Source organism: Calliphora vicina, chromosome 2, assembly GCF_958450345.1.
Source record: "Calliphora vicina chromosome 2, idCalVici1.1, whole genome shotgun sequence".
In the NCBI taxonomy this organism is placed as follows: Eukaryota; Metazoa; Arthropoda; class Insecta; order Diptera; family Calliphoridae; genus Calliphora; species Calliphora vicina.
In genome coordinates, this window is record NC_088781.1 from 26,797,505 (window position 1) to 26,824,947 (window position 27,443).

At 33.0% G+C, this 27,443-nt stretch overlaps 1 protein-coding gene across 1 annotated transcript; it reads left to right on the forward strand.

The window, feature by feature from the left end:
* Positions 1 to 1,741: 1,741 nt before the first annotated feature.
* cmet (CENP-meta) lies at positions 1,742 to 27,106 on the forward strand. The gene is made up of 11 exons (XM_065502378.1): positions 1,742 to 1,916; positions 2,370 to 2,492; positions 2,565 to 2,676; positions 2,800 to 3,034; positions 3,111 to 3,439; positions 3,500 to 4,117; positions 4,358 to 4,573; positions 19,961 to 25,148; positions 25,267 to 25,672; positions 25,745 to 26,280; positions 26,345 to 27,106. The coding sequence occupies exons 1-11, from the start codon at positions 1,778 to 1,780 to the stop codon at positions 26,471 to 26,473; spliced, it is 8,031 nt and encodes a 2,676-aa protein (XP_065358450.1). The 5' UTR covers positions 1,742 to 1,777; the 3' UTR covers positions 26,474 to 27,106.
* Positions 27,107 to 27,443: the final 337 nt, after the last annotated feature.

The following is a 27,443-nucleotide window of genomic DNA, read 5'->3' on the forward strand; positions in this document are numbered from 1 at the left end:
ATGTACTTGTAACTTGCAGCGTACAAATACATTGATTCTACTTTTTTGACAGCCGCGTAGAATGTGAAAAAGCGTAAAACGCGTGGTTTGGACCTCCAGCTTAAGACTTCTTCAACTTTAAACATAAATAACATTAAATTTCTAAATTTTAAGACCAACTTTTATTACCGTTAAACAACTGTCAAAAGTCAAGTCCAATAGTCCTTGATCAATATTTTAGACTTGTTTGTTGTAAACAATCATAAATCATGAACTGTATATTTTTTCAACCTGTCATTGTAACTAATATCTTTATTTTAATAGATTATTTCCCTTATACAGCTCTCAAAAGTCGTCTATTAACCCACATTATCAACATTTCCAAGTTGTTTTTGTATTTTGTAAATAATCAAGTCGTATTTATACGTCTGCTGCTCAGAATTATTTCTACAATTTGTTCGATTAATTGCCATAGTAACTGATATCGCCGTCGCTGCTCTTTTCATAAATACATATCATTATTGTTGTAGTTGGTTCGATCACCTTACCTACTCTCTCGCAGAATACGATTAACAAAGTGTTGCTATCGTCTGATCATTTTATTGCCGGGCCAGCCACAGTATTTTTAGTATTTGCCCGTAGAGCACTATTTATATTAATTTATCATTTTGTAATATTCCATTTTCATTGAATAAGAAAATGTCTTATCAGTAAATTGCTTGTCGAGTTCTTTTATATTTGTTTACCAAAATATGGCACATTTGAAAACCGGAAAAATCTAGCTGCAAGAATTTTTCAAAATTTAAGATTAAAAGGTTTTAAACATGTTTTTTTTTGGAGGGTTCAATATACGGTTAATTTGATTAAATTTATAAGTGAGTGTGTACAGTAAGTAGGATGGCCCTTATATTAGACTTTTTCGATGTCCCAAGTTCTAAATTATCAACATTAAATGCTGAAAATTTTAGCAAAATCGTATAACGTTTAAAGCTGGGCTTCTGACGAGTTTTTGCCCCTTGAGCCATTTTATTGCAAGCACGACACACTTGTATTTTCTCAACTTAAATTTTCGTGATAGGTACTAATTTCGATTTCTCAATTTCAATTATTTTACTCTAAATATAAAAGATTTTTTCAATTTCATTTTGAATTCATGCTCACTTAAATATGTCGATAATAATTAAAATAACGGCATTGTTTCAACTAATGCCAATAAAATTTCAATTTGAATTAAAAATGGTTGTAGGATTATCATCGCTTCAACTGCAGCAATAATGTTTAATCATAAAGCCATTTTGATGGGCATTTAAAATGTTTTTCTCTGTTTTATTTCAATTAAAAGTCCTCTACCTCTAAAAACACCTTTTATTTACTTTCAAAAACAAACACATTTTCAAATTTAACTGCTTTCCTCTTCTTAATATATTTAAAAAACTTTCCAACACTGCAACTACCTAAAAATACAACTCTTAATTCTTCCGTACTGTAATAACGACCTCAACAGCTGTTAGGCGTAGCTACACTCAGCATATACGCCCAGAAATTGCAACCCTGCCGTATAAACCCAAACTACAACAACAAAGAGCGCCTTATTTTAAAATAACTGTTCAGTTGTTTTGTTGTTCATAAATAAAGCAGAATAGGAAATTTATTTCATATATATGACAGCTGAAATAAATTAAATGTCCTAAAACTTTTTGTGTTAAACACTTGTATTGTCAATAAAATCCATTTATGTGTCTCACAAACAAAATATAACAAAAGTTAAGTGCAAAAAAACAGGAAGAATAAAAGACAAATGTCTGGAAAAAATTCCATACAAGTGGCCATTAAAGTGCGGCCACTTTTTAGAAAAGAAAAGGATCAACATTTTTCATGGAAAGTAGTGGATAATTCCATACAATTGGTAGATTCTCAATCGGAACCGTATTATTTTGGTAAGGGAGACAGACATGTGCAAATGGAAATATTTGTCAAATTTCCTATGCTTTATTGTAGAGTTTGTGTGTGTGTGCTTTTATGTTGTCTTTCTTTATTTTGTAAAACTGGCTATTTTTAACATGCAGTGTCATGTCTTGTGTATATTTTTGTGGTTTGTATAACGGTTTCCTCTAATAAAACCCAACAACAACAAGTAATATGAAAATGCATCATATAAGACAAGAGAAATGGATGTCTGTCCAAACGCATGGATGGATAAAATTTGGATGCAATTTATAAATAAAGTTTATGTTGGTTGCTTGTGCTTGCACTTTTTTTAGTTTCTTATGCTTAAAAATAGCCATTCAACCTAATTTTTATGCTGTTTTATGATTCAGGGGCCGTGCCGGGCCATGTTTTATTGTTGATGCACATTTCTAGTAGTGATTAATGATTTTTTTTATTTTTAGATCATATTTTCGATCAGGATGCCAACAATCAAATTATCTTTGATAAAATGGCCAAACAAATTGTCCACTCGGCCATACAGGGATTCAATGGCACCATATTCGCCTATGGTCAAACCTCTTCGGGTAATATTGAATTGTTAACCTTTGTAGCAGTTACAGAAATATGGGTAATATTAATGTTGTTTTTATTTTTAGGAAAAACCTATACCATGATGGGTGATGATGACAATCCCGGAGTTATGGTTTTGGCTGCCAAGGAAATTTTCAAAGAAATCGAAAGAACTCAAGATAGACAATTTCTTCTAAGGTTTGTATTTTTCAGATGAACTAAACATATAAGCTAGATTTAAAGCTAAAAGAAAATAACTTATTGTGTAATTTTTCATTTATTTGATGCTAAGAAAAGTAAAATCATTTAAAATCTTTACAGAGTTGGCTACATTGAAATTTACAATGAAAAAATCTATGATTTATTAAATAAGAAAAATCAAGATTTAAAAATTCACGAAACGTCTACTGGCATAGTCAGTGTGAATTGTGAAGAGTGTATTATACGATCCGAAGACGATCTACTAAATCATCTAAACAAAGGCAGCAAAGAGCGTACTGTGGGTGAAACCAATATGAATGAACGTTCTAGTCGATCTCATGCCATATTTCGTATTGTAAGTCATTCATGTGGAACCTAAAAAATATATTGAAACTAAATCTTGAAATTATCGTTTTCATATTTACTTACAGATCATTGAATCACGTAAAATGGATCGCACTGACGATGATGCCGTTATACAAAGTGTTATAAATCTAGTGGATTTAGCTGGTTCCGAGAGGGCCGATCAAACTGGTGCCCGGGGTACACGTTTGAAGGAGGGTGGCCACATTAATAAAAGTCTTTTGTTTCTAAGTAATGTTATAAAACGTTTATCGGAAAATGAGGACGATAAGTATATAAGTTTTCGTGACTCAAAACTAACACGCATACTGCAGGCGTCTTTGGGAGGCAATGCTTTAACTGCCATTATTTGCACCATAAAACCAAATACTGTAGAAGAAACACAGTCCACACTGAGGTAAGTTTTTTTTTAAACAATATAAAACAAATAATTTGTATATGTTAATATTTTACACAGTTTTGCTTTGCGTGCCAAGGCCATCAAGAATAAACCTCAAGTCAATGAAATTATCTCTGATGCTACCATGATGAAACGTTTGGAGCATGAAATTAAAGTTCTCAAAACTCGTCTCGAAGAAGAACAGCGTAAAAACGAAAGTCAAATAAAAGTACGCCAATTGGAACAGCGTATTAAGGACGAAGATTTAAAGATAATTTCTTGTAATTCGTTGCATTCCATACGTAATCGAGAGAAACGTCGTCGTACTTGGTGTCCCTCATCTACAAATTTGGATGCCAGTGCGCTCAGTCAACAGCCCTCGGCATTGCCGGTACCATCAATAGGCTCTCATTTTGTGTCGGCACTGGCTCATACCTCACGTTTGCAGGCACCCAAAGCCTCCTACTACAACACACCCTTGATAACAATGAGACCAGCCATAGAACCTCCATCTGCTCCAAAATTTACTGCAGGTTTACCCATACCACCCGAAAATTTACCCGAAATCGATGAAGAATTTGCGCCCGCAGAGATGGTAAACTTTGAAATGTTATCACCACTACATACGCCGCGCAATAAACAGTTACAGCGTAATTTTAGTATAACACCTAAACTTACTGCTTGCGCCCGTTCAACGTAAGTCTAGTGAACTACAAATATTATTTATATATTATTCTACTGGTGGTTTTTCTAACCTTTTTTTTAATTTTTTTCTTGGGACCTTTTAATTTTGCACCTTATCTAACCTTTTCATTCATTATTTAACATTTTATATTTTTATTTTTCATTTATAATTATTTTGTTGCATTTGTTCATTCATTTTGCACCTAATTTTTTTTGTTAACACTTTTGTGTTCTCGCTAATGTGCTCTTTAGTCTGGAAAAAGTTGAACACGACTTATTGGAACTGCAAAGTTTTACCAACTTGGAAAATAAAGCCGATGTTCAGCATGAGCCCGATTTGGCTTTAAAACAAAAAGTTGAAACTTTAAGTCAACGCAATACCGTGCTGGAGAATGAAAGACTAGAATATTTACAATTAAAAGATGAAATTGTAATTACAACAGAAAATTTAACTGAAACTCAAAAAACGTAAGTACCAATTGTTGCATTGCTTTAATAACTACAGCTTTTTTCATTGTAGTTTTTGATTTTTTTTTTAATTTATAATGCACGTTGTTTATGGTCCCAAAAATATTTTAATAGTTAAGTTTTTTCCCCTTTTATTATTTCTGGTGCTGGTTTGTAAATAATGTTTTTAAGAAGAACATATTAACTTTTTTATTAAATCTTCAAAACCTTAAAATGTTTTTATTCAGAGGTAATTTGATAAAACCTCGATCTTTTAGTGAAAATATTATGTTCTGTGGTTAGTGATAACAAGACTTTACAGTTAAGACTCTTAACTTAAGAGTGTTAAATGTAAAAAATTTTAAAATTTCTGATCTTAGATCATATAAACTTAAAAATTTCTGATATTTGTAGTCAAAATAATGACAGAGAAATTCATGTGTTGAAAAAGTCGACACGCATTGAATGCGTCTTAATTTATGACTTAAATTATTTGACTACCAAACATAGATTATATAGAGATAATCAATATAGGAAATCATAAGCCAAGACCGATATTGTTTTAAAATGCCTTAGCAAACCAAAAGAAGAGTTTTCTTTTTAAAATAAAGCAACAAGTTTGTCATGTAAAGTTGCAAATCTTATACAATACTGAACTCCACAAATAATTTTACTTTTGAATTTGAAATATTTGTATTTTATTTCATAGAAAAAAAAAAACACTAGAAACTAGTTCTTTAGGTTTTTATTTGAAAAGAATTCGTTCGTTATTGAATTAAATTATAATGGAAATATGTTCAGTTCATCTAATTTTGAATTTGTAAATATTTTGTTTTAAAATTAACGAAAAATTATTATCTAAATCCAATTTTGTCGGTCAAGCCCGACCTACACTTAGTGTAATACCCTACACTAAGTAAAAGAGCAAAAACATTTTTCTTTTAAAATTTCAATAATTTATATTTTTGAGTGATTTTCGGAAGTGGGCCTTATATGGGAGCTATGACCAATTATGGACCGATCACCATGAAATTGGGTCATGTGATTTTTGTCTATATGAAAGTTGAATAGTATGTTGAATTTTTAAGCGATTTATGCACGTTAATGTGATTTTCGGAACCGGGTCTATATGGGAGCTATAACTAAATATGGACCGATCGTAACAAAATTTGGTCACATGAATTTTGTATATATAAAACTTATTTGGAGCGGAATTTGTGGAGAAACATATATAAATTAAAACTTATTTGGAGCGGAATTTGTGGAGAAACATATATAAATTAAACATTTTGACCGATAAAGTCCAATTTTCTTGGGGCTAGGTGAAATAATGGACCGATTTCAGCTAGTTTCTATAGGCTTGGTCCATGGACCGAAAAAATAATATGTAGCAAAATTCTCAATAGGATTGAACTCATTTGTGCTTAATATAGACAATATGAATATCTAATGATAGATATTTCAAAGACATTTGCAACGACAATGGGTCAAAATCGGAAAAAACTATTTTTAACCCGATTTTTTTATCACCAACATTTTTTTTCGCTAAATATTAAAAAAAAATTAAAAAAAAAAAATTTAAAATTAGTTTTTTCCAAAAAATTAAAAAAATATTTTTTTTTACCTAAAAATATTTAAAAATTTTATTTTGAAGTATAATTTGGTGAAGGGTATATAAGATTCGACACAGGCGAATATAGCTCTCTTACTTGTTTTATCTTCATCTTAAACAGAAAAGTGTTTTTTAGGGACAGATTTCCTTTATGGTTTATTTACTCTTCACCACGAGTAATAGTATATTGTCACAAAAAATGCTAAACAGCGTGCGTAACAATAAAATTAACAAAATCGAAGGTTTGATAATAACTTAATAATATAAAAAAATTTGAATCCGGAAGGAAGTCATTCAGTACTTCCTTTCTTTAACTTGCGAGAAGTTTTCTTTCCCACTTTAAGATATTCACCCTTATCGTGGTTGGCGTAAACGTGTTACGCCTACAGTTTCGTACAGTTTCTTTAATCTAATACTAAACTGTCGTAGGCGTAAGACGTTTACGCCCACCACGATAAGGGTGATTATAACACTTTTATTGTTTATATTTCTAAACTTTGTTATTTGTTTGATTTTTGAAATAACAAGTTTTTTATTGTTTTTAGCAAATGTGCTAAAAAAAAATTTATAAAAAACCATAAAATTGTTAAATTAAATTTCACTGTTAATAACTTTCTGCAGGTATATGCAGAATTAGGACGGACGCACAATTAATATCAATTTTTCTCCACTTATAAAATACATCTAAATATCGAGATTTTGAAATGTGAATTATATGTAGTGAAAAGTTTTTAAAAAATTAACAACATGTATCCAATCCACACTAATGTTAAATGTAAAATTTCACTTGAATTCGAAGCCAGTTGTTGTGATTTAAAAACATCTTTTGCAACACATTTTTTTTTTCTGGGTAGTGTTTATTGTCAATAGATATTAGTAGTAAAAATAAACCGCGTTATTTTTATACCCTTCACGGTGAGTATTGCTAAGTGAATATATTGGTTTGTCATTCCATTTGTACTTTCTAAATTTTTCGTTTACGAACCATTAAAGTATATATATTCTATATTCTGGATCGTTATAGATAGCAGAGTCGGTATAGCCATGTCCATCTGTCTGTTGAAATCAACTGTCCGAAGCCCCCAAATAACATACATGATGCACACATCAATATATCCGCTATAGACCCGGTTCGTTTGCTATTTTAAATCGAAAAAATCGCGTACACAAATATCGGATATAAGGAAATAACCAGGACAACCTCGATTTTGACTTATTTTTATCTATATCTGGATTAGTATGTGGGTGAATTCAAAAACGTCTGTATATAATGCAACCTTAAAAAGTCGAGCGATTCTTAAAGCAACCGTGTAAACTTTGATAATGTTTCATATCGCAAAATGTATGGAAAAGTAAAAACATGCTAAGTTTTTTTTTAAATTTTAACTACGCGTTTGCTTGCTTTTTCGTGATAAAGATATGACTGCATTGCATACAGAAGTCATTAATATAGACAATATATACAGTATTGGCCATAACTAAAGCACCCCCTAAATGGATTTTTTCAAATCATAATTTTTTTGATAAAAACGGCTTTTTTGGGATGTATTTTGTATATATTTTATTAACTAACATTGTTAATGTTCATTTAATATTCATTTAGTAAAAGATAATTTTATTAAAAATTAATTTAAAAAGATAAATCATATAAAAACTCAAAACGCAACGGACAAAACAAAAGCACCCTCTTATAAGATGTTTAAAAATTTGACTCGGTACTGCATATTTGCAATGTGAATTATCGGGAATCACAATGAATGGACTTAAAAATTCCAAAAGATTAAAATATAGGAAGACGTAGTGTGCAAAATTTAAGTTTTATACAGTTTATTGTGAAAAAAACAATGACAAGGAACAAGTACTCCAGTAAATTTAAAATTAAAGTTATTGAAGACTGGAAGACGGGGTTATTACTACATGAATTTAGTAAAAAATATTCAATTAAAAGATCAGTTATTTCCAGGCTCGTTTCAAAATTTTTTAAGACTGGTCGAAAATCTTCGGTGCATTCTGGAGGTCCTTCGCGAAAAAAAACACAATATTATGATTCCTTGATCAAAAGAGCAATACAAAAAGATCCTACAGCATCAGCTATTCAAGTAGGAACTAGTTTAAGATTATGCGTTAGCGAAAGAACAATCCGTAGAAGAGTAGTAGAAGCCCGATTATTCAGCTGACGACCAGCAAAAAAACATTTCTGTCAGCTAAGAACAAGAAAGCTAGACTGAAATTCGCCAAAGCCCACATCGACTGGAGTGTCCAAAAATTAAAGACAGTACTGTTCCCTGCCGAATCCAAATACAACTTAAAAAGTTCCGCTGGAATAAGGCGTGTACGCAGACCAAAAGGAGGAAGACTGAATCTTAAGTATTGCAAATGAACAATTAAACATGGAGGAGGCAATGTAATGGTCTGGGGTTGCTTTTCTTGTCAAGGATTTGGGCCAAATCATAAAATTTATGGGATTATGGATCGGTTCATGTACCGTGATGTATTGAAAGCTGTAATGTTGACTTATGCTAGTGAAGAGATGCCAATTATAGGGAGCTTCCAATAGGATAACGATCCTAAGCACCCCTCCAAAGTTTGTAAGACTTGGCTACACAGCAATAAGATTCAAGTTCTTCATTGGCCTGGTCAATCTCAATCCTATTGAGAACTTGTGGCACATTGTTAATATGAAAATAAATCGTGAAAATTGTTGAAATAAGGATCGGAAATTTTCACGATTTATTTCATGCCGTTAAAATAGTCTGGGAAGGAATATCGAAAAACGCCATAAAAACATATTTTCATCTATGCCAAGAGATGTTCTTGTGCCATCCAAAACAAAGGATTTGCAACAAAAAATTAACTAAATTTTTTTTTTATATTATATCCTTGAAGGGGTGCTTTAGTTTTGTCCGTTTCATTTTCTACCTTAAAATATATTTTGATTTTAAGTTACCTCTTATAGAAAGGTTAACTTTGAAAGTATTTGTTTATCAATTCTAAACATATTAACAAATGAAAATAATACATAGTGGATATTTAAAACTTTGATTTTATACAAAAAAATACCATATGAAAAAAATTCATTGAGGGGGTGCTTTAGTTATGGCCAATACTGTATATCTAATGATAGTAAGTCGGTCCTATAATGGGTCAAAACCGGGAAAAATATTTTATAACATGAATTTTTTTTCACTAAAAAATTTGTTCATAAGTTTTTTTTTAAAAAAAAATTTAAATATAATTTGTTTCCAAAAAAATAAAAATCTTAAAATCAAAATCTTACATACATGATTCAACATCAATATATCGGGAATTCATCATCAGTATATTCGGTTGCTATTTTAAATCGAGACAATCGGCCCACAAATGGCTGAGATATATGAAAAAAACAAGGACAACCTCGATTTTTTACCTATTTCTGATCTATATCTGGATTACTAAGTCAATAATATAGACAATGTGGATATCCAATAATAGATATTGCAAAGACCTTTGCAACGGCGTACATAAGGCCAAAGTAAGTTGGACCTACAATGGGAAAAATATTTTTTTCCCAAAAAAATTTTTTGTTATAAAATTCACAAAAAATTCTTTTTGTTATAAAATTCACAAATAAGTTAAACAATTTTTTTAAATTAAAAAAAATTCGCAAATAAATTTAAAAAGTATAATTTGGTGAAGGGTATATAAGATTCGGCACAGCCGAAATATCTCTCTTGTTCTATATATTATTGTTTAAAAAGTAAAATTTAACAGTATTATTAAAATGCATTGTATGTAAATATTATTATTAATGATGATTCAATCATTCTGTCGAAGCTAAACACTTTGAATGTAAAATTGCATTAAAAGCTTCTAACATCTATAGATGGTGAACCATTTGTCTTATCTTGTATTTGTTATATACTAATCAATAGAACAAAGAAAACTTCTGCTTGCAGAGCTAAGTTATCTGTTTTGATTTAAATGATGTTTAAGTTAAAAATGTTCTTTTAAACTGTAATAGATAAATCAATAATTTTCACATTCACTTCATTTGAATTGGAGGACCAGTGCACGAAACTGAATATTCGGTCAAACTCAATTGTTTAACTATAAATATGATTTTGTCGAAATAAGAGCTTTTTTATTATTTTTCCCAGTGTACAGAGATGAGAGCACACAAACAAAATCTAATTCTCGCCAGCTCAATTTTTAATTTCCAACAGCAACAACAAACATTGCTCTACTGCATAGCTTTCTTTAAATTTCACATGATGTTCCTTCCTCCAATGCCAAACAAATATTAATGCACACACAACGAAAACAAACCAAAAAAAAAAGTGATAAAAAAAACGAACAAGAAAATAGAAATGAAAACAAAAACCGACAAAAACAGCAATGTAAACAACACCACACCATCTACAGCAGAAATACTCATTTGTATTGTGGGCTTTTGTTTGCCAGTTGCCAGTATGTTACTCAACTGACTGTTGGTAGTCAGTCCACAAAACAGTTTAAATGATTTTGGTCGGGTTGTCGGTTCATTATTGTTTTTAAAAGACTTCGTCGTGGTCGTTACTACTAATTCTTTAATAAGTTATTTTGTTGTTATAAAAACATTAACGATTTGATTCTACATACACATATACAAAAGCTGCTGTTATCAATTATTAGCCATTTAACTTAAAGAAATTGTTAACTAATTCTTATCATTAAGAAAAAAAATCTTGCGAATATTCGATATTGGTTTGTAGTGAAGAAAGAAAAAATGTGTGCAAAATTTTGCTTCATGCTATTTTAGACATACGTACAAATGTATATTGAGTGAGCGACGAACTATTCAAAGATTAGGAAGTAAATTTAAGTGAAATGGACTGGTATGTACTATATATGAATATTTCATTAAACCTCTCTAAAACCTAAATTACGTCAACAGTATTGTTGTTGCAACCGATTGTGTTGAGTGGGGGAGGGGAGGTGACGACCCAACAACAATAACAACCATTCAAGCATTGTTGGTGGAGAAGACGAAAGAAGGTGGCGAAGGCAAAAACACAACTAAAATCAAATAGTGTTTTAAAGTTTATATTGTCTGATGACTGACAGTCTGACTACCTGTATGTAACGTACATTCACATTATTAATGAAGAAAGGTAGTACATACATACATACGTATGTATGTCCGTACATATCGACTACATAGTTGTGAACGCAGCACAACCAATCGAGCCGACCCTCTTCCCCTTCCCTATAAGTCGCTGTCATTTCTGCTTGAGTTAACAGTTCAAATTTTTTACATTTCAAATATCCGCTTCTCATACTCAAATTACCAATGTGTTCATGGTTATAAATTGTTTTAAAAACTTTATTTAATTTTTTTAAAAATATTATGATTTTTATCTAATTAACATAAACCTTAATAAATTATAACTATAAAATATCAAAACCCATAAACTTATTACGTTTTTAAGAAAACTACAGCAGCGCGTTATGTGAAATGAAGTGAAGAAGTGTAGAAAAGTATAATCCAATAATTGTATTTATTATATTTATTCCCATGTGTATTTTTATTGTATGTACAATATAGTATAATTAAACACACATACAAAATAATATTTATTTTAAATAAGTGAGTTTTAAATGTGCAAAAAATATACCGTGGAACAGCAGCAACAAACAGTAAATTGAAATGAAGTGTGATACACACATTTTCTAAAAAAAAATTGCGATAAACTATTTGTTTAAATAAATATTTATTGAGGTTGGCAACAGGTTATACAAACTTATATGCGTTAATTTATTTTAATCTAAAGAGATTTTAAAATTGATTTGGTTGCATAAATTCGTTAAACTAAACATAGCTTTTTAAGTAAATTATGTTAATTAATTAACTCAAGTCTTACCACCAGCTATAATTTGTTTAAGCTGTACACTTAAAACAAAATCTGAAAATCATATTTTTCAAATGTAAACTGGACAAAATCAGCAGGTTGTCTTTAGTACGATGATGGGTCGATAAGTTCGCGACTTTTTAAATTTCTTGGATCTTAACTGAAAGGACAACACTGCTCTTGTCAAAATTTGAACAAGCTGCGTCATTTACCTGGCGTTTACACATGCAAGTAACAGTGCAATAATTGAACACATTTATACGTTTGCACTAACACAATCACTATGCATGTGTAAATTTACACAATTCCCAGCAGTTCTAGGAGACAGTACCGAATTAGTGAATTTACCCATCATTTAGGGTGGGAGCTAGTTACTTCAATAGCCACGTGACTAGTCATTTTAACACGAGCATGTCCTAGGCAGGGGGGTCAATTGTCTCTTTTTGATTACAATGGGACTGTCCAATAATGACTTCACCATAGGTTACTAAGAGTTACTAAAGTGACTATTGACTTCATGCTATGTTACATGGGATATCAGTATATTTAAGCAAAAATAAAAATAAACTGTATGAGAATTATATCAACACAATTTGTATAAAACCAGTTTGTACGAATTACTCACAAAACGTTTAAAGTGACTACACTCCAGATTACTTAGAGACACTTAAGTGGCAATTGTCTTCACGCTAGATTACTTGGGATGAATAAAGTAACCAATTGTCCTCTCTATGCACTACAAAGTGCACACACGTGTCAAATGACAAAAATATTTAAATTGGAGTCAGCCAAGTGATAAGACATTTGTGACAATTACTGTCTTTAAGGGATACATTGACTACTTGCTTAATTTGCTGGGCTGTTACTTGCATGTGTAAACGCTAGGTTATGTTGTGTTTGATAGCCATTGATAGCAGACTACCTCGTGAATTGGGGAGAAAAAGTGAATTTCGTCTGCTCATTAAGCATTATGTTTTGCGGAAAATAACCATCATTTTCAATGGGGAAAAAAGTGTTTTACTGAATTTCCTTGTGGACGTACAAGCACGGAAGATGCCTAACGTTCTGGACACCAACTTCTCTGTAACCGCCCAGCAGTTCGAGGAGACAGTACCGAACTAGTGATTTTACCCATCCTTTAGGGTGGGAGCTAGTTACTTCGATAGCCACGTGACTAGTCATTTTAACACGGGCATGTCCTAGGCAGGGGGTCAATTGTCTCTTTTTGATTACAATGGGACTGTCTAATAGCTGGTCCAAAGTAGGCAACATAGCGTCAGTTACCTTACTAGCTTTGTAACTGGTTACTTGATCAGCTACTTGACTAGTTATTTTAACACGTACATGTGCTAAGCAGGGGTTCAATTGACTCTTTTGATACAATGTGACTATCTGATAGCTGATCGAAAGTAGTCAACGCTTCTGGTGGGTAAAATAAAGTGCAGTACAAAAAAAGTATGAAGTGACATCTCCATAGGTTACTAAGAGACACTAAAGTGACTATTGACTTCATGCTGTGTTGCATGGGATACTAGATACTTAAGCAAAAATAGAAATAAACTGTATGAGAATTATATCAACACAATTTGTATAAAACCAGTTTGTACGAATTACTCACAAAACGTTTAAAGTGACTACACTCCAGATTACTTAGAGACACTTAAGTGTCAATTGTCTTCACGCTAGATTACTTGGGATGTATAAAGTAACCAATTGTCTTCTCTCTGCACTACAAAGTGCACACACGTGTCAAATGACCAAAATATATAAATTGGAGTTAGCGAAGTGATAAGACATTTGTGACAATTACTGTCTTTAAGGGATACATTGACTACTTGCTTAACTGCTGGGCGAACAATTGAAAAAAATCACGATATGGTATTGGCCAATCGGATATTGAAAATACGAAAGATTTTGGAAGCCATAGGCATCTCCAAGAGCTCTGGTTTTAGTTTTGAATGATCACTTGGGTATGAGAAAGCTTTCCGCAAGATAGCTTACAATCGGGTGCACAAAAGGGTACACAAATGTGCAGTTTTCATACAGAAATCATGAATTATGCTACGAAATGCTTCCTCTTCCATCCTATTTAGCTCCGATTGACTATTTCTTGTTTCCAAGCCTGAAGAAATGTCTCGGCGGATAGAGATTTGATTCCAACGATTAAAACATCTCACAAACAAATACCTATTTTGATGACCTCGAAAAATATTATTTTTTGGAAGGGATAAAAAAAAATTGGAGAAACGTTGGACAAAGTGCATGGAGCTCAAAGGAGACTATGTTGAAAAATAAAATAATTATAATATACCTATGTTTTATTCAAAAAGGGACGGACTTTTTGACCCACATTGTTAACAAAATGTATTGAATGTTACAATTTTTTTAATTTAAATTACAAATAGGCATTAGTCCATTTTTTTCAATTTATTTTTTACATGATTAAAAGCCAAACAAAAACCTAATTGAATGAAGAAAACATTTTAATTTAATTTGGATTAGATTTGAATTTATCAATAATTCAATCATTCAAGCTTGAATGAATTCTGTTATGAATAAATTCCATTATGAATTGATTCAACAATTCTATTCAAATAAAAGTGTATGAATGAAGCTAAATAATTAGTTTTTTGGGAGTGGAATTATTGAATGAATTGCTGACATTTTCTAATTCTGAATTAGGATTTTTGTGAAGTACGCTCAAATTGAATAAATTAATACAAAGCTCTGCCCTGTACAAAAATTCAATGAAAAATGAGAATCGGAACTTGCCAAAAATGGTAGTTGAAATTTGGCTAAAATGTAATATCCACCCTGCAGTTGATTGAACTAGTTTCCCTACGTCGAATTAGTTAGCCACTAAGAACTACTACTAGTGAACAGTGAACCACGACAGCCGGTTCTACGCACCGGAATGACCCGAGTTCATTCGGCCCTGTACAAAAATTCATGAAAAATGAGAATCGGAACTTGCCAAAATTGGTAGTTGAAATTTGGCTAAAATGTAATATCCACCCTGCAGTTGATGGAACTAGTTTCGCTATGTCGAATTAGTTAGCCACTAAGAACTACTATTAGTGAACAGTGAACCACGACAGCCGGTTCTACGCACCGGAATGATCCGAGTTCATTCGGCCAAGGGCTGTCAACTCAGCAACAACTGCTGCTACAACAACAACTGTGAACAGTGAACCACGACAGCCGGTTCTACGCACCGGAATGAGCCGTGTTCACTCGGCCAAGTGCTGTCAGCTCAGCAATCACTGCTGCTACAACAACAACTACTAGTGAATTTTTATCCCATGCGCATGAATGATTGGTGAATTTAACTGTGCATAAGACTTCACTATTAAAATCAATAGTACTAATTCTACTGCATTTGAAAAAAAAAAGAAAAAATAAATTTATCAGAGAGCGGGGTTGAAGTCATAAACTTTCGTTTTCTAGTAAAATGCTCTAACCACTAAGCCACAGAGCTCTTATTTGTACTACTCTCTATTTGTTATTAAAAATAGCATGTTAGGTTAGGTTCACTTGGGTCCATTCAAAACTGATCTCATTGTGATACCCAAGCAGTAAACAGCATAATATTTATAATACGTCCGTTGTTTCCAAGGTGAACCAACCAGATTCTCTGATCAAGGAGTTAATGCGTCTTAGATTCATCCTTGATAGCTCATCTAAACACGATAGGAATGAGGTTCCGAGTATATGATCACTCAAATTTGTCAGATTCGGGCATTAGCAGAATAGGTGGGACATAGTCTCCCGCTCTTCTTCGTTTCGACAACTTCAACAGTAATCGTTGTACCATTCCTTTAGTCTTCTGTGTCCTGTAATAATGAAAACAATTAGCCATATTTGCTGAAAACGGAATTCCTGCCGGCATCATAAACGGGCCAAGTCGACCTCGCGATAACACAGGTGGGTTCATTAGTCCACCTGTTCTGTGTAGTCTCATCTTACATTTTGCAAGGGAGATACCAGAAAATGTATCGATCGCCTCCTCATCCATCACCTTTTCGGCAATTTAAGAATTGCATGTGAGTCTATTATAAATTTTTTTAATTTTCTGGAACTCACTGATGACAAAAACACGAACAGCCACATTCAGCATTACATGTAGTCAACGAAGTGGTATATTTATTTTAGAGGATTTGGTTTTTCTCGAATTTTTGTTTTCAAAAACTTTCGAGAACTATTGTTTAATAATGTAGTCCAAATGATAACCATTTAAATACCACTTTAGCAGCTACAGCGCACTAGTTTGTTGTACAAATAGTAATACAGCTAGAGTAAGGTTCCAATTGCCAATTTTTGAACTGCTGGTCATACATTTCTGTGGAATATGTAGAGAAATAAATATTTTGTCTTATATCTATATTTAAATAATATTTGGATAGTCTCATCGAAAGAGACCATTATTTCTTAAAGTTTCAAGGACATCTTTTATTATCCTTTTAAATTATTTATGGACAAAATGTAAAAAATATATATTTTCGAATTTTTGTACCTAACTCTCAAACATCTTTACAATTACATAATTTTTTAAACTATCCCACTGTATGGAAAACATCTATGACATGAACGCAAAAAAAAAAACTCAAGCTAAACAAAATCTGTTTTTATTGTGCCCAATATTATCAAGCTCATCATCATTAAACAAGGGGCAGGGACAGACAGGCCGAGCCGAACCGAAGAGAGCAACACAAAGTGCAATATCTAATTATAGTACAAAGATTTGTTTTGGAAAACGTATTTTTTTATAGTTTCCCCCAAAGTGCATTAGTTTATACCGCAAAAACAGAAATAAAAATATGTAAAACAAAAAAAAACACTAACAACACTTTAATGTTACATTTCTTTAAGTATTTTTCGAACTGGAATAGTGGATGGATACAACAGTGGATAATAAATTTTGTGCCATAAATCTGTTTATTTTGTCTTTTATATACAAGTACATACATATGTATGAACTTGTGCAAACATATTTACTTACATTCATACAAATGTCTGGACAAGTGTTGCAGTTGTTGTAATACAGACAGTAACAAATTTTCTTATTTAATTTTCCATTTTTCCACATTTTATATATTTGTTTTGTGTACTTTCTGTGTGGGTCTTTTGCTTTAATTATTTATTTTTCTTTCTAAGATTTTGTCTAATGCGTTTTTCTGTGGGAATATTGTTTAAATGTTCTCGATTCTGTGGCACATAAATGTTGTCTACTTAATGTCTTTATTGTCTTTCCTTTTTAACATACGATAAACTCCCGACAATTGTGAACTATAAAATAATATACTATGTAGTACTACTACACCATTTCCAATTGTATTTCAGAAATTTCTAATTATATTTCAGAAAATTCCAATTGTATTTCAGAAATTTCCAATTATAGTTCAGAATTTTCTAATTGATTTTCCGAATATTCCAATTGTATTTCAGAAATTTCCATTTGTATTTCAGAAAATTCTAATAGCAATAAGGTAAGGCAAAGTAAGGTTTCCAGGCAGATGCGAAGTGAAGAAAAGAAGAGCAGTTCACGTGGGTCCAAAGCTATAGGTCCCTTTGTGTTACCTGAAAGTAGAAAGTCAGAAAAAGAGGGACAGATAGAAATGAAAAAGAAAGAAGGGGAAGATTGAAATAGTTAAAAGGATGATGTCCGAAAAAAGAGGGAGAGGGGAGATTTTAAAAATTGTGTACCGATGAGTTGGCGGTTATTAGGTCACTCTAAAGAGATCCCCATGTCTGGTCTTCTTAACCAATTACTGTTCCTTATATAGCCATTAATGTCCTCTAGCCTCATATTCGAGAGCTCTGAAAGACTATTTAGAGAACGATGTCCCAGAAACCTTGGCGTAGATCTCCTAATGCCGGACAGTGACAAAGGAAATGAAATATGGTCTCAGCTTCCTCCTCGCATGGTTGCCAAAAGTGCAGTGTCCGGTTATGAACACTGCAGTGATGCATTTCCGAAAAGGCCCATGTTGTTCGTCCACGATTCAGTCGGGTCCATATCATTCTGGTAATAGTGCATGTGGGTTCACAATCCCATCTTGTCTGAGCGAACTCATAGTAGAAGTTACTAATTTGTAGCTTACATTTGGATAACGGAATCCCACATAGAAAATCTATGTCTCCATCAGCTGGCATGGCGCATTTTTTCGCCAAATCATCAGCATCACAGTTGCCCGTAGTATCTCCGTGTCCCCAAACCCACTTGAGTACGACTGTTGAATGTCTCGCCAAATTAGATGTCGTGTATACATCTGTTAGAGACTTTATTGCGGCTTGACTGACAGTATATATACGAATATCCCTGCCTGATATCTTGTTATAACTAAGCCAGTTAGCCGCTCTTTTGATGGCTGATATTTCAGCCTGAATAATACTACATTCATTTGGAAGTCTAAAAGATAACCTAACGTCGAATTCCTGAATGTAGACACCTGCGCCAACTCGATATCCCTTCATAGAACCGTCTGTATAGACTGAGAGACCCGTTGTGTCATATAAAGGACCGTCCATTGCTTCCGTATTATACGGAATGGAGAAATCGAAATTCCTCGACATGAAGGGCCTAGAAATGCAGTAATCTATATTATCCGGAAGAGTCCGAATACTGCCTATTATACTGGCGTGACCGTATGGAGCATGTTTACACGCCCCAATCGCGTTTAGCCCGAATGCAGTGGTAAATGCCATTCACCTTGCCATTAGATCCACGGGGATCCAGACAGAAATTCCATAAAATAGTGTCGGCTTAATGACCGTATCACATAGCCAGTTGACGAACTAGGGTCTAATACCCCACTGCGTACTTAAAATTCTGAAATACAAATGGAAAGTTCTGAAATATAATTGGAAATCTGTAAAATATAATTGGAAATCTGTAAAATATAATTGGAAATTTCTGAAATACAATTGGAAATGGTGTAGTAAGTATGTATGTACTTTCATGATAATTATCTGTAAGCCCAAATAAACTAGAGAACAAAATTCAAACTTTAAATAAAATTATTATCACGAAGTTTCATCTTAAGTATTTGTAACGTTTAAATAAGTTTGTAATTAAATTGTTATTGTTATATTGTAATAATCTTTTACGTGTGTAGGCTTTTGTTTGTTTTGTAACTGTTATCTTAGGTGCTGATAACTATAAGTGGGTAAACGCTTCTTTCTCATGCAATTTAGTAAATATGGTCATGTTTATTCAAATTGCATTTACATACATAAACCTGAAAATGTTGCTTTATTTACAACAAAATTTAAAAATTTGTGCAACCGGAGATAATTCTATGAATAATACCAGCTTTAAAGAATTATACTTAAAAATACTAGCTGAATTAATTCATTAAAAAGCTACTATCGATATTAGTCATTTCTATGGGAACTTGATTTGAATATTGATACAAATGTAGCTGTAAAGAAAAAATTTATTGTGATTTAATGACTAAGATCAGTTAAACATGAGAAGGAAATATATAGATTTAAATGGTTGTGTACATTTCCTCGCGCGGATCCACTGTGATACCCTTTAAAAATAGAACTAGGAGTGAACTAGAATAGAAAAAATACAAGTAAGGTGATATAAAGAGAAATAAAGTGAAAACCTATTCAAAAAAGGACAGGAAATAAGTATAGACTGGGATTCTCAGTGTCCTGTTACCTAAAATAGCCAGCCTATTATCCAGCTAAAGCCTAAAGACCTGCGACTTTTTCTATCTAACACAAATAGCCCTTGACACCCTGCTATCCGTCCTACTACACCAGGATTGGTTCGTAGAGTCCCGCAATATTTCTAATATAAACCTATAGTAGTGGCTTACAGGAGGTTTAACCTCTCAGTCTCTATTAATATAGTCCAGTTCTATACATTTTTATTCACAAGTTATTAATTTTCTTTCCTCTCTCACAATTTTATTACAGATGCGATGAACTCCAAATACAACTAAGTAAACTGACTAATTCAAATAAAAAAGCCAACGAGAAAATCGCCAAATATGAAGCGGATTTGGCTGAACTGAAGAAAGCCAACGAAAAGTTGGAAATGGAAAATCGTGAAGCCGTTAATTTAGAATTTGAATTTCAACGCCATAAAACTAAATCAAAACTAAGAGAAACCGAACTGTTGGAAGTCCTAAACGATAAAGAAAAAGAAATTACCAAACTAGAGAAATCCCTTAATAACCTGAGTGCTGAACGTTTACAAAACTCCAAAGAAGAACTGTTGCAAAAATCATTGAACGAAGGTGGCGAAGCCGATGTAGATGGTAACGTTTGTATTAAATGTGAAGATCTACAAAGACTGCTGGAGGAGAACAAAAAAGTTACTTTGGAATTTGAGAAGTTAACTTTGGAATACGAGAAACTCAAACTAAGTTACGTGGAAATAGAAAAAGAAAACGATACAAATAAATTGAAAATTGTACAATTGGAAGAATTGCAGGCGAAAGAAAAGGCTGAATGTGAGAAACTATTGTTGGACGTGCAACACTTGAGAGAGAAATTGCACAACGTACAAAAAGATTATGAACAGCTGAGCAGTGAAAACTCTTCAAAGCATGAGGAATGTATGGCCTTGAATAGACAGGTGGAAGTGGCTAGAGAAGAAATGGTGGTGCTGGAAGAAAAATTCACAAAACTCGAATTGTCTTGGCAAGAACAACAACAAACTATTAATGATATTGAGAAGCAATATGCTACCATACAAACTAAATATGAGCAGTTGCAAACTCAATACGAACATCTAGAGACCAATAGGGGACAATCCATAACCGATTGTCAACGTTTGGAAAAGGATAATGTAGAATTGCAAACCGAAATAGAGGATTTGAAAAAGAAAGTACAAGATGCCCAACAAAGACTGCTGGAAAGCAATGAAAAATACGAGGAGACGGCTAAAGAGAGCAAGACTGCAAATGAAGAGTACACGTCTGAAACCACTAAAATACAACAAGACAATGAACAGCTTAAACAGCAACTTCTGGAAATACAAACACAATTTGAAGATTTACAAAAGGAATATGATGATTTATCCAATCAATTAATGGATAATTTACAAGACAGTGAATCTCTCAAGGATGAGAACACCAAGTTGCAAGAAAAACTTAAGGAATATGAGGAAAAGAATGAAGAAGTATGTAGAGCTGAAGCCGAAATCCAAGAATTAAAATCACAATTGGAAAAGGTGTTATCTTGCGAAAGAAACAAACTACTTAAAACTCCCTCGCCCAGTCGAAATTCCTCAATGCGCAGCTCGGGTGTGTGCGTGGAAGAGGAAGAAGATTTCGATGACTATCCCAAATCTCAAGAGTTACTAAGGAAATTCTGTGAACTTTCCGAATCATTGACCGAAATTGAGCTGGAACACACAAAGGGAAAAACAAAAGTCTTTAGATCTGCCTCTAAAAACTCGACACCCAACAACTACAAAATGTATTTGAAAAACATTATGGGCGTGCGTAAATCCCAAAAAGAATTCGATATGGAAATCGAAAATATACACTTACAAGGTTCCTTTAAACATCATTCCTTCCACATTGTAGAATTGAGTGGCGAAGATGAAAAGTCCTGTGAAATGGAATGTGATACTAGCGATACAAATGGTTGTGAAAATATGGCCGAGTACATAGAAAAACTGAAACAAGAAATCCTACAACTGAAAACCATGAACGAGCAGGAGCGCATAAGCAATAAATCATTATTGGAAAGTACGGAGCGAGCCTTCAGTGAAATGCGAGAGCAGATAACACAATTATCGGCCGAACTGATGGAAAAATCTATATTTGTGGAGAATTGTGCGTGCAAAACGTATCAACAGCAGATAGAAACCCTGGAAAAAGAAAAGGCCGATATGACAATTGTATGTGAAGAGCTGCAAGAAAAGGTCAATTGTACTCTAAATGGTTCCTTCAATATGCTGATGAATACATCGGCTCCAGGCATTGAAGTAAAAGTCATAGCCGATGATAAACTAAAAGAGTTGCAGCAATTAAAGTTAAGAGAACAAGAGCTATTGGAATCGTTTGATTCACAAACAAAAACTCTGGAAGAATTAACGCAACGTTACCTAGATATGGAGGGCGACCTTGAAACGGCCAAAGAACAGCTGGAAACCCAAGAAAAAGAATATAAAGAAAAATACAATCATTTGCAGTTGGAAATTTTGCAAAAACTAGAAGTAAGTTCCAGTGAATATCGGGACAATATGAAGAAGTACAACAAAGAATGGGAGGATAGAAGAGAAGAATACGAACAAACCATTAAAGACTTGCAACAACAAATAGAACAACTTAAGCAACAGTCAGCCAGCTCTTCCCAAGACTTGAAGACAGAAATTAAACAGGAAAGTATTTGTGATCAGCAGGAAGGCGAACAAGTTGAAGAAACTGATAGTGATAAAGCAGATTTAGATGTTGTGCAAGAAGATGTAGAAATTCCAGAAGATATAGAAACCATAAAACAAGATAAATGTAAACTGGAAGAAGAAAAACAAAACCTGCAGCAACAACTCAACACAGTGGAGGAGCAACTGGAGAATCTTAAAGAAGAAAATCGCACTCAATACGAAGAAATAACTCTTTTAGATGCAAAAATTGTATCGCTGGAAGAACTCTTGAGCGACGCTAAACTTTTGCATACAACTGTGGCTAAAGAAAATTCCTCTTTAGAAACTCAAATAAAAGATCTTGAGGAAGACCTCAATTGCATACCTCAATTACATGACAGAAACCAACAGTTATCCGATGAAATGGAGAAACTTAAGCTGGAATACTCACAAATACAACAGAAACTCGAGAAGGCCGAATTGCAAATACAAGAATTTGGCAAAGAAAATGCCAAACATGAAGAACTAATACAAACATTACAAGCTAAACTCCACCAATTAACAGCTATGGAGGAAGAGAAAAACAGTCTTGAAAGTGAGTTGGAAAATCTTAAACAGCAGTGCACACAAGTACAAGATAAACTCAACAAGGCTGAAGAACAAATACAGGAGTTCTGTAGCGAAGATACAAATAGAGAAGAGCATATACAAGCATTACAAATAAAACTCTCTAAGATGGCAGCAGTAGAAGATGAAAAGAAAACTGTTGAAAATGACTGCACAAAGTTAAAAGAAACCTTGAAAGACCTGCAAGACAAAGAAGTTGAAACTTCTAAACAAATTAACGCCCTCCAACATCAAGTTACTACATGCAATGAAAACTTGTCTGAATTGGTCAACTGCCAAACGCAATGGCAATTGGAAAAGTGTGCCTTGGAGGAGAAGTTGCAACAAATAACGTCTGAATATAGTTTACTTAAAGCTGATCAAGTGTTACTGGAAACCCAGCTAAGTGAACTAACTGAAGAAAGAAAATCTCTAAACGAACAATGTTCGGTGCTGCAAGAAGAAAAAATCACCCTGGAGGAACAGCTGAAATGTCTCAAAGAAATAGAAAAGGCTGAAGAACTGTTAGAACAAATGATTAAAGAGAAAGCCGAACTGGTGCAAAATCTTCGTTTGACCACAGAAAAGCTGGAAAGTGCACAAAATCAGCTAGAAGAAAATGACAAGGAAATGTCAAAAGCTAAATTGGAAAAAACACAGATACAACAAGATCTTCAGTCGCTAAAAGAGTCTCTTTCAAAAGAAATCGAAGAAAAACTCCAACAATTAGAAGAAAAAGAAAAGGAAACGACAAAAGCAAAATTGGAAAAAACACAGATACAACAAGATCTCCAGTCGCTCAAAGAGTCTCTTTCAAAAGAAATCGAAGAAAAACATCAACAATTAGAAGAGACTGAGCGGGAAAAGGAAAAAACGAAACAAGACAATGTCAATCTTTATCAAGATCTGCAAGCTCTTAAGGAAAGTTTCACCAAAGCTAACGAAGAGAAACAGGAGCAACAGCAGAAAATTGAAGAATACCAACAAGAGAATTTCCATCTTAAAGAAGATTTAGCAAATCTGAATGAACAATTGGCTAAACTGGACCAAGAAAAACAACAAGCTCAGCTAGAACACAATAATCTGCAACAAGATCTTGAGACGTTTAAGGAGTCGCTCTCAAATGCCATGGAAGAAAAACAACAAAAGTTCAATAACCTTGAAAATAACTATCAAACAGCCCAGCAACATAACCAGGAATTGCAACAGCAACTAAAAGACCTTAAGAACGTTCTAAGTAATTCCAATCAAGACCAGCAACAGCAATTAAATGAAAATATCCAACTGCAACATGAACTTCAGGCAACAAAAGAATCCTTAACTAAACTTCAAGAAGAGCAACAAAAGCTACAAGAAAGACTTCTAAACTATCAACAACTGAAAGAAGATAAGAACCAATTAGAAGCCACCCTTAACATTATAAAATCAGCCCAATCCGGTGCTCTTAAAAACCTACAAGAAGAAAGAGATCAACTGCAACAAACTCTCCAGCAATACGAACAACAGAATAAACAATATAAAGAAAGAGAGGAGACTCTAACACAAAAAATCGAATCAATGTCTCAACAGCTACACGAAGTACGCGGCAAAGCAAAGTCTTACGAAAAACTCCTGCAGGAACATGAAGAAGTGGAAAATGCGCTCACCACCGCAACAGCCACAACTCAAAAACTTCAACAGGAAATCACACAACTTACTTCCCAACAAGAACATTACAACTCCACGATCGAGAATCTATCGGGTGAAATTGAAAAACTCAATTTACAACTCGATAAGCAACTCAACGAAAAAGAAATGTTGCAAACGAAATTATCGCACTTGAAAGATGCACTTCAAGGCGAACAATCTTCCCTGCAACGTGACAAGCATGAGCTTAAGAGTTCTTTTGAGGAGCTTAAGTTGAAGTGTGATTCCTTGCAAACCACAAATACTCAATTAGAAAATCTCAATCAACAACTGCAGCAGCAACTTAAGGGGGCATTGGAAAAATTAAAAGATTTCCAGGCCGTAGAAGAAGATCTCAATACGCTTAAAGTTCAGCATAGTGAATTGCAGCACAATATGAAGGCAACTGTAGAGGAGGCTGGCCGTTGTAGTCTGGCTTTGCGCGAAGATGTTGAGCATCACAAACAGTTGCTGCAAAAACAAGTGGAAAGCTTTAATACACTGAAAGTTGAAATGGTGAGTTTTTGAGATATTATTAAGCTATTGTTTCGTAAATTAAATTATATTTGTAAGTTAGGTATTTTGACACAATTATTATAAATAACAGTTTACTAAACTTTCTTCCTCCTTCCAGGAAACCAAACAACAAGCTTTAAGCGACGAAATTTTCAAACTATCCAACGACATTGAACGGCTGCAAAGCGAAAAACACTCGTGGGAAGAGAAAATGAGAGAAATAACGGTACGAAATTTCGAACAAGATTTGCAACGTCAAGCTATTGATGCAACAGCAAATACATCGATGGATTCGAACACATCATCGTACTCGCCCAAAGGACGCAGGAGTCTAGAACGTTTGGGTGGTGGTGGCGCTGACTTCAAAGCCAATGTTAGTATAGAGGAAAAATTAAGTACCATGCAGCAAAAGAACTCAACAACAGCGGAGAGAAAGAACCGTCGCTTAAGCACGCATGACGAAAGAAGACGGCAATCCTATTGGGGAGTGGCGCATGATAAAGAAACCATGACAGATCCAGTGGGTTAGTTAAGAATTTATGATTTTAAAATATAAATTTCCTTTTAATAAGCTTTTATTATTATACAAATTCCAGATAACAGCTGCAATTGCATTGAGCTAGATCGCAAACTTAAAGAATGTGAACGTAATCTTTTCATTAAAAACAGTCAAGTGACAGCCTTAAGTATGGAATTGAAAAATCATCCCTTGAAAGATGAAAATGCCTCCTTAATGAAACGTTTACAAGAACAACAGGATAAATATAGTATCGAAATTAAACGTTATAAAAATAAACTGTACGAGCAAACCGCTAAAGCTGAAAAAGCTATAGCGACGGCCGCTCATGCTACCGCCAAGTCTCAACATGTTGCAGCCAATGCAGCATTAGCTGCCGAACAACACAACACCACGCCGGTCTTGCCGAAAATAGTGGCCGATGTTGAAATACAAACAGATGATGATCTGAATGCTTGTATACAAAAGTTACAAGGCAAATATAATGATTTGAAAAATATCTGTCGCTATCGTTACAATGTCATCAAAGAGTTGGAGGAAAAGGTGGCACAAAAAGAAAACTCTGATGGTAATTCTTTGTCTGCTTTAGAAGCTGCCCAATTCAAAGTGTTAAATGTAAGTATTTAGAAAAAAAAACTGAAAAATTATAATTTAAATAAAAATGTTCTTTTAATTACAGAATCAATGCGAGTCATTGAAGAAGGAACTAAAGACCGTTAAGGAAAAATATGAAAATGCTAAAAAAGTATTACATTCACGTCGTGAAGAGATCATGAAATTGCGTGCTCAATTAGAAGAAACTCAATAAATATGATGTAGTCAGTTTATCTCACTTTATTTGCCATTTTCCTAGTATGTACTTAAATTTTCTTCTATATAATGAAGAAGAAAAACCTTACATTTCATTTAAGAAATGTTGGAATTTTCATTTGTTTTTTTTAATATTATGTATTATGTTTATTTATTTAGTTTAGTTTTAAAAAAAATATTTAGTTTTTAGTTTCCTTAAAACTAAGTTCGTGTGCTTTTGTTTTTCTTATACATATAAACAAAAAAGAAAAAATAATGCAAAAATAGTTGTAAAAAATTCTTAATTTATTGTAATTTTATGTTGATCCTTTACTGTATTGATATTTTGCACTTACCCTCTTAATGAAGCAGTTGATTGTTTTGTGTTTCGTTTTTGTTTTATAATTGTATTATATTTAGAAATTGCATTTATAATTTACATTAATATATCACCTTCCATCCACTCTAGTGTTTTTTGTACACTTCATGTCAAGAATTGAATTAATTCATTTGTATTTTTGCCCTTTATCCCCCCGTTTGAGTGTAATTTATGCTGTTAGAATAACTGTTATTTTAAAAAAATACAATTTAAATTTAATTTATCTATATTTTATAATATTAAAATAAAAATGAAAAATTTATTTATAAAAAATTTATGTTGCTTTTTGTGTGCAATACATTCTCATGAATTAGGTTTTTGACAACAGACTTAGGTTTTTGGCTCTCGGTTACCTATCTAGTTGTTGTCTATGGAGTGTAGTACTTTATATTATGGTGTCATGCCCTTCACCAAATTATATGTACTTCAAAATAAAAATTTTAAATATTTTTACGTAAACAAAATGTATTTTTTTTTCAATGTTGTTTTTTAATTTTTTGGAAAAAAAAATTCGAATTGTTTTTTAAAATTTTATAATTTTTTTTTTGTTTTTTCAATTTTATTTTAATATTTAGCGAAAAAAAATTTGGTGAAATATTAATATTTTTTC

What these genes read in the sequence shown, in the direction of transcription:
- cmet (XM_065502378.1), top strand. Translation starts at nt 1,778, where the DNA reads ATGTCTGGAAAAAATTCCATACAAGTGGCCATTAAAGTGCGGCCACTT. An exon ending in CTATGGTCAAACCTCTTCGG is followed by an intron (nt 2,493 to 2,564) that starts GTAATATTGAAT and finishes TTTTATTTTTAG; the next exon opens with GAAAAACCTATACCATGATG. An exon ending in ATACACTGAAAGTTGAAATG is followed by an intron (nt 25,149 to 25,266) that starts GTGAGTTTTTGA and finishes TCCTCCTTCCAG; the next exon opens with GAAACCAAACAACAAGCTTT.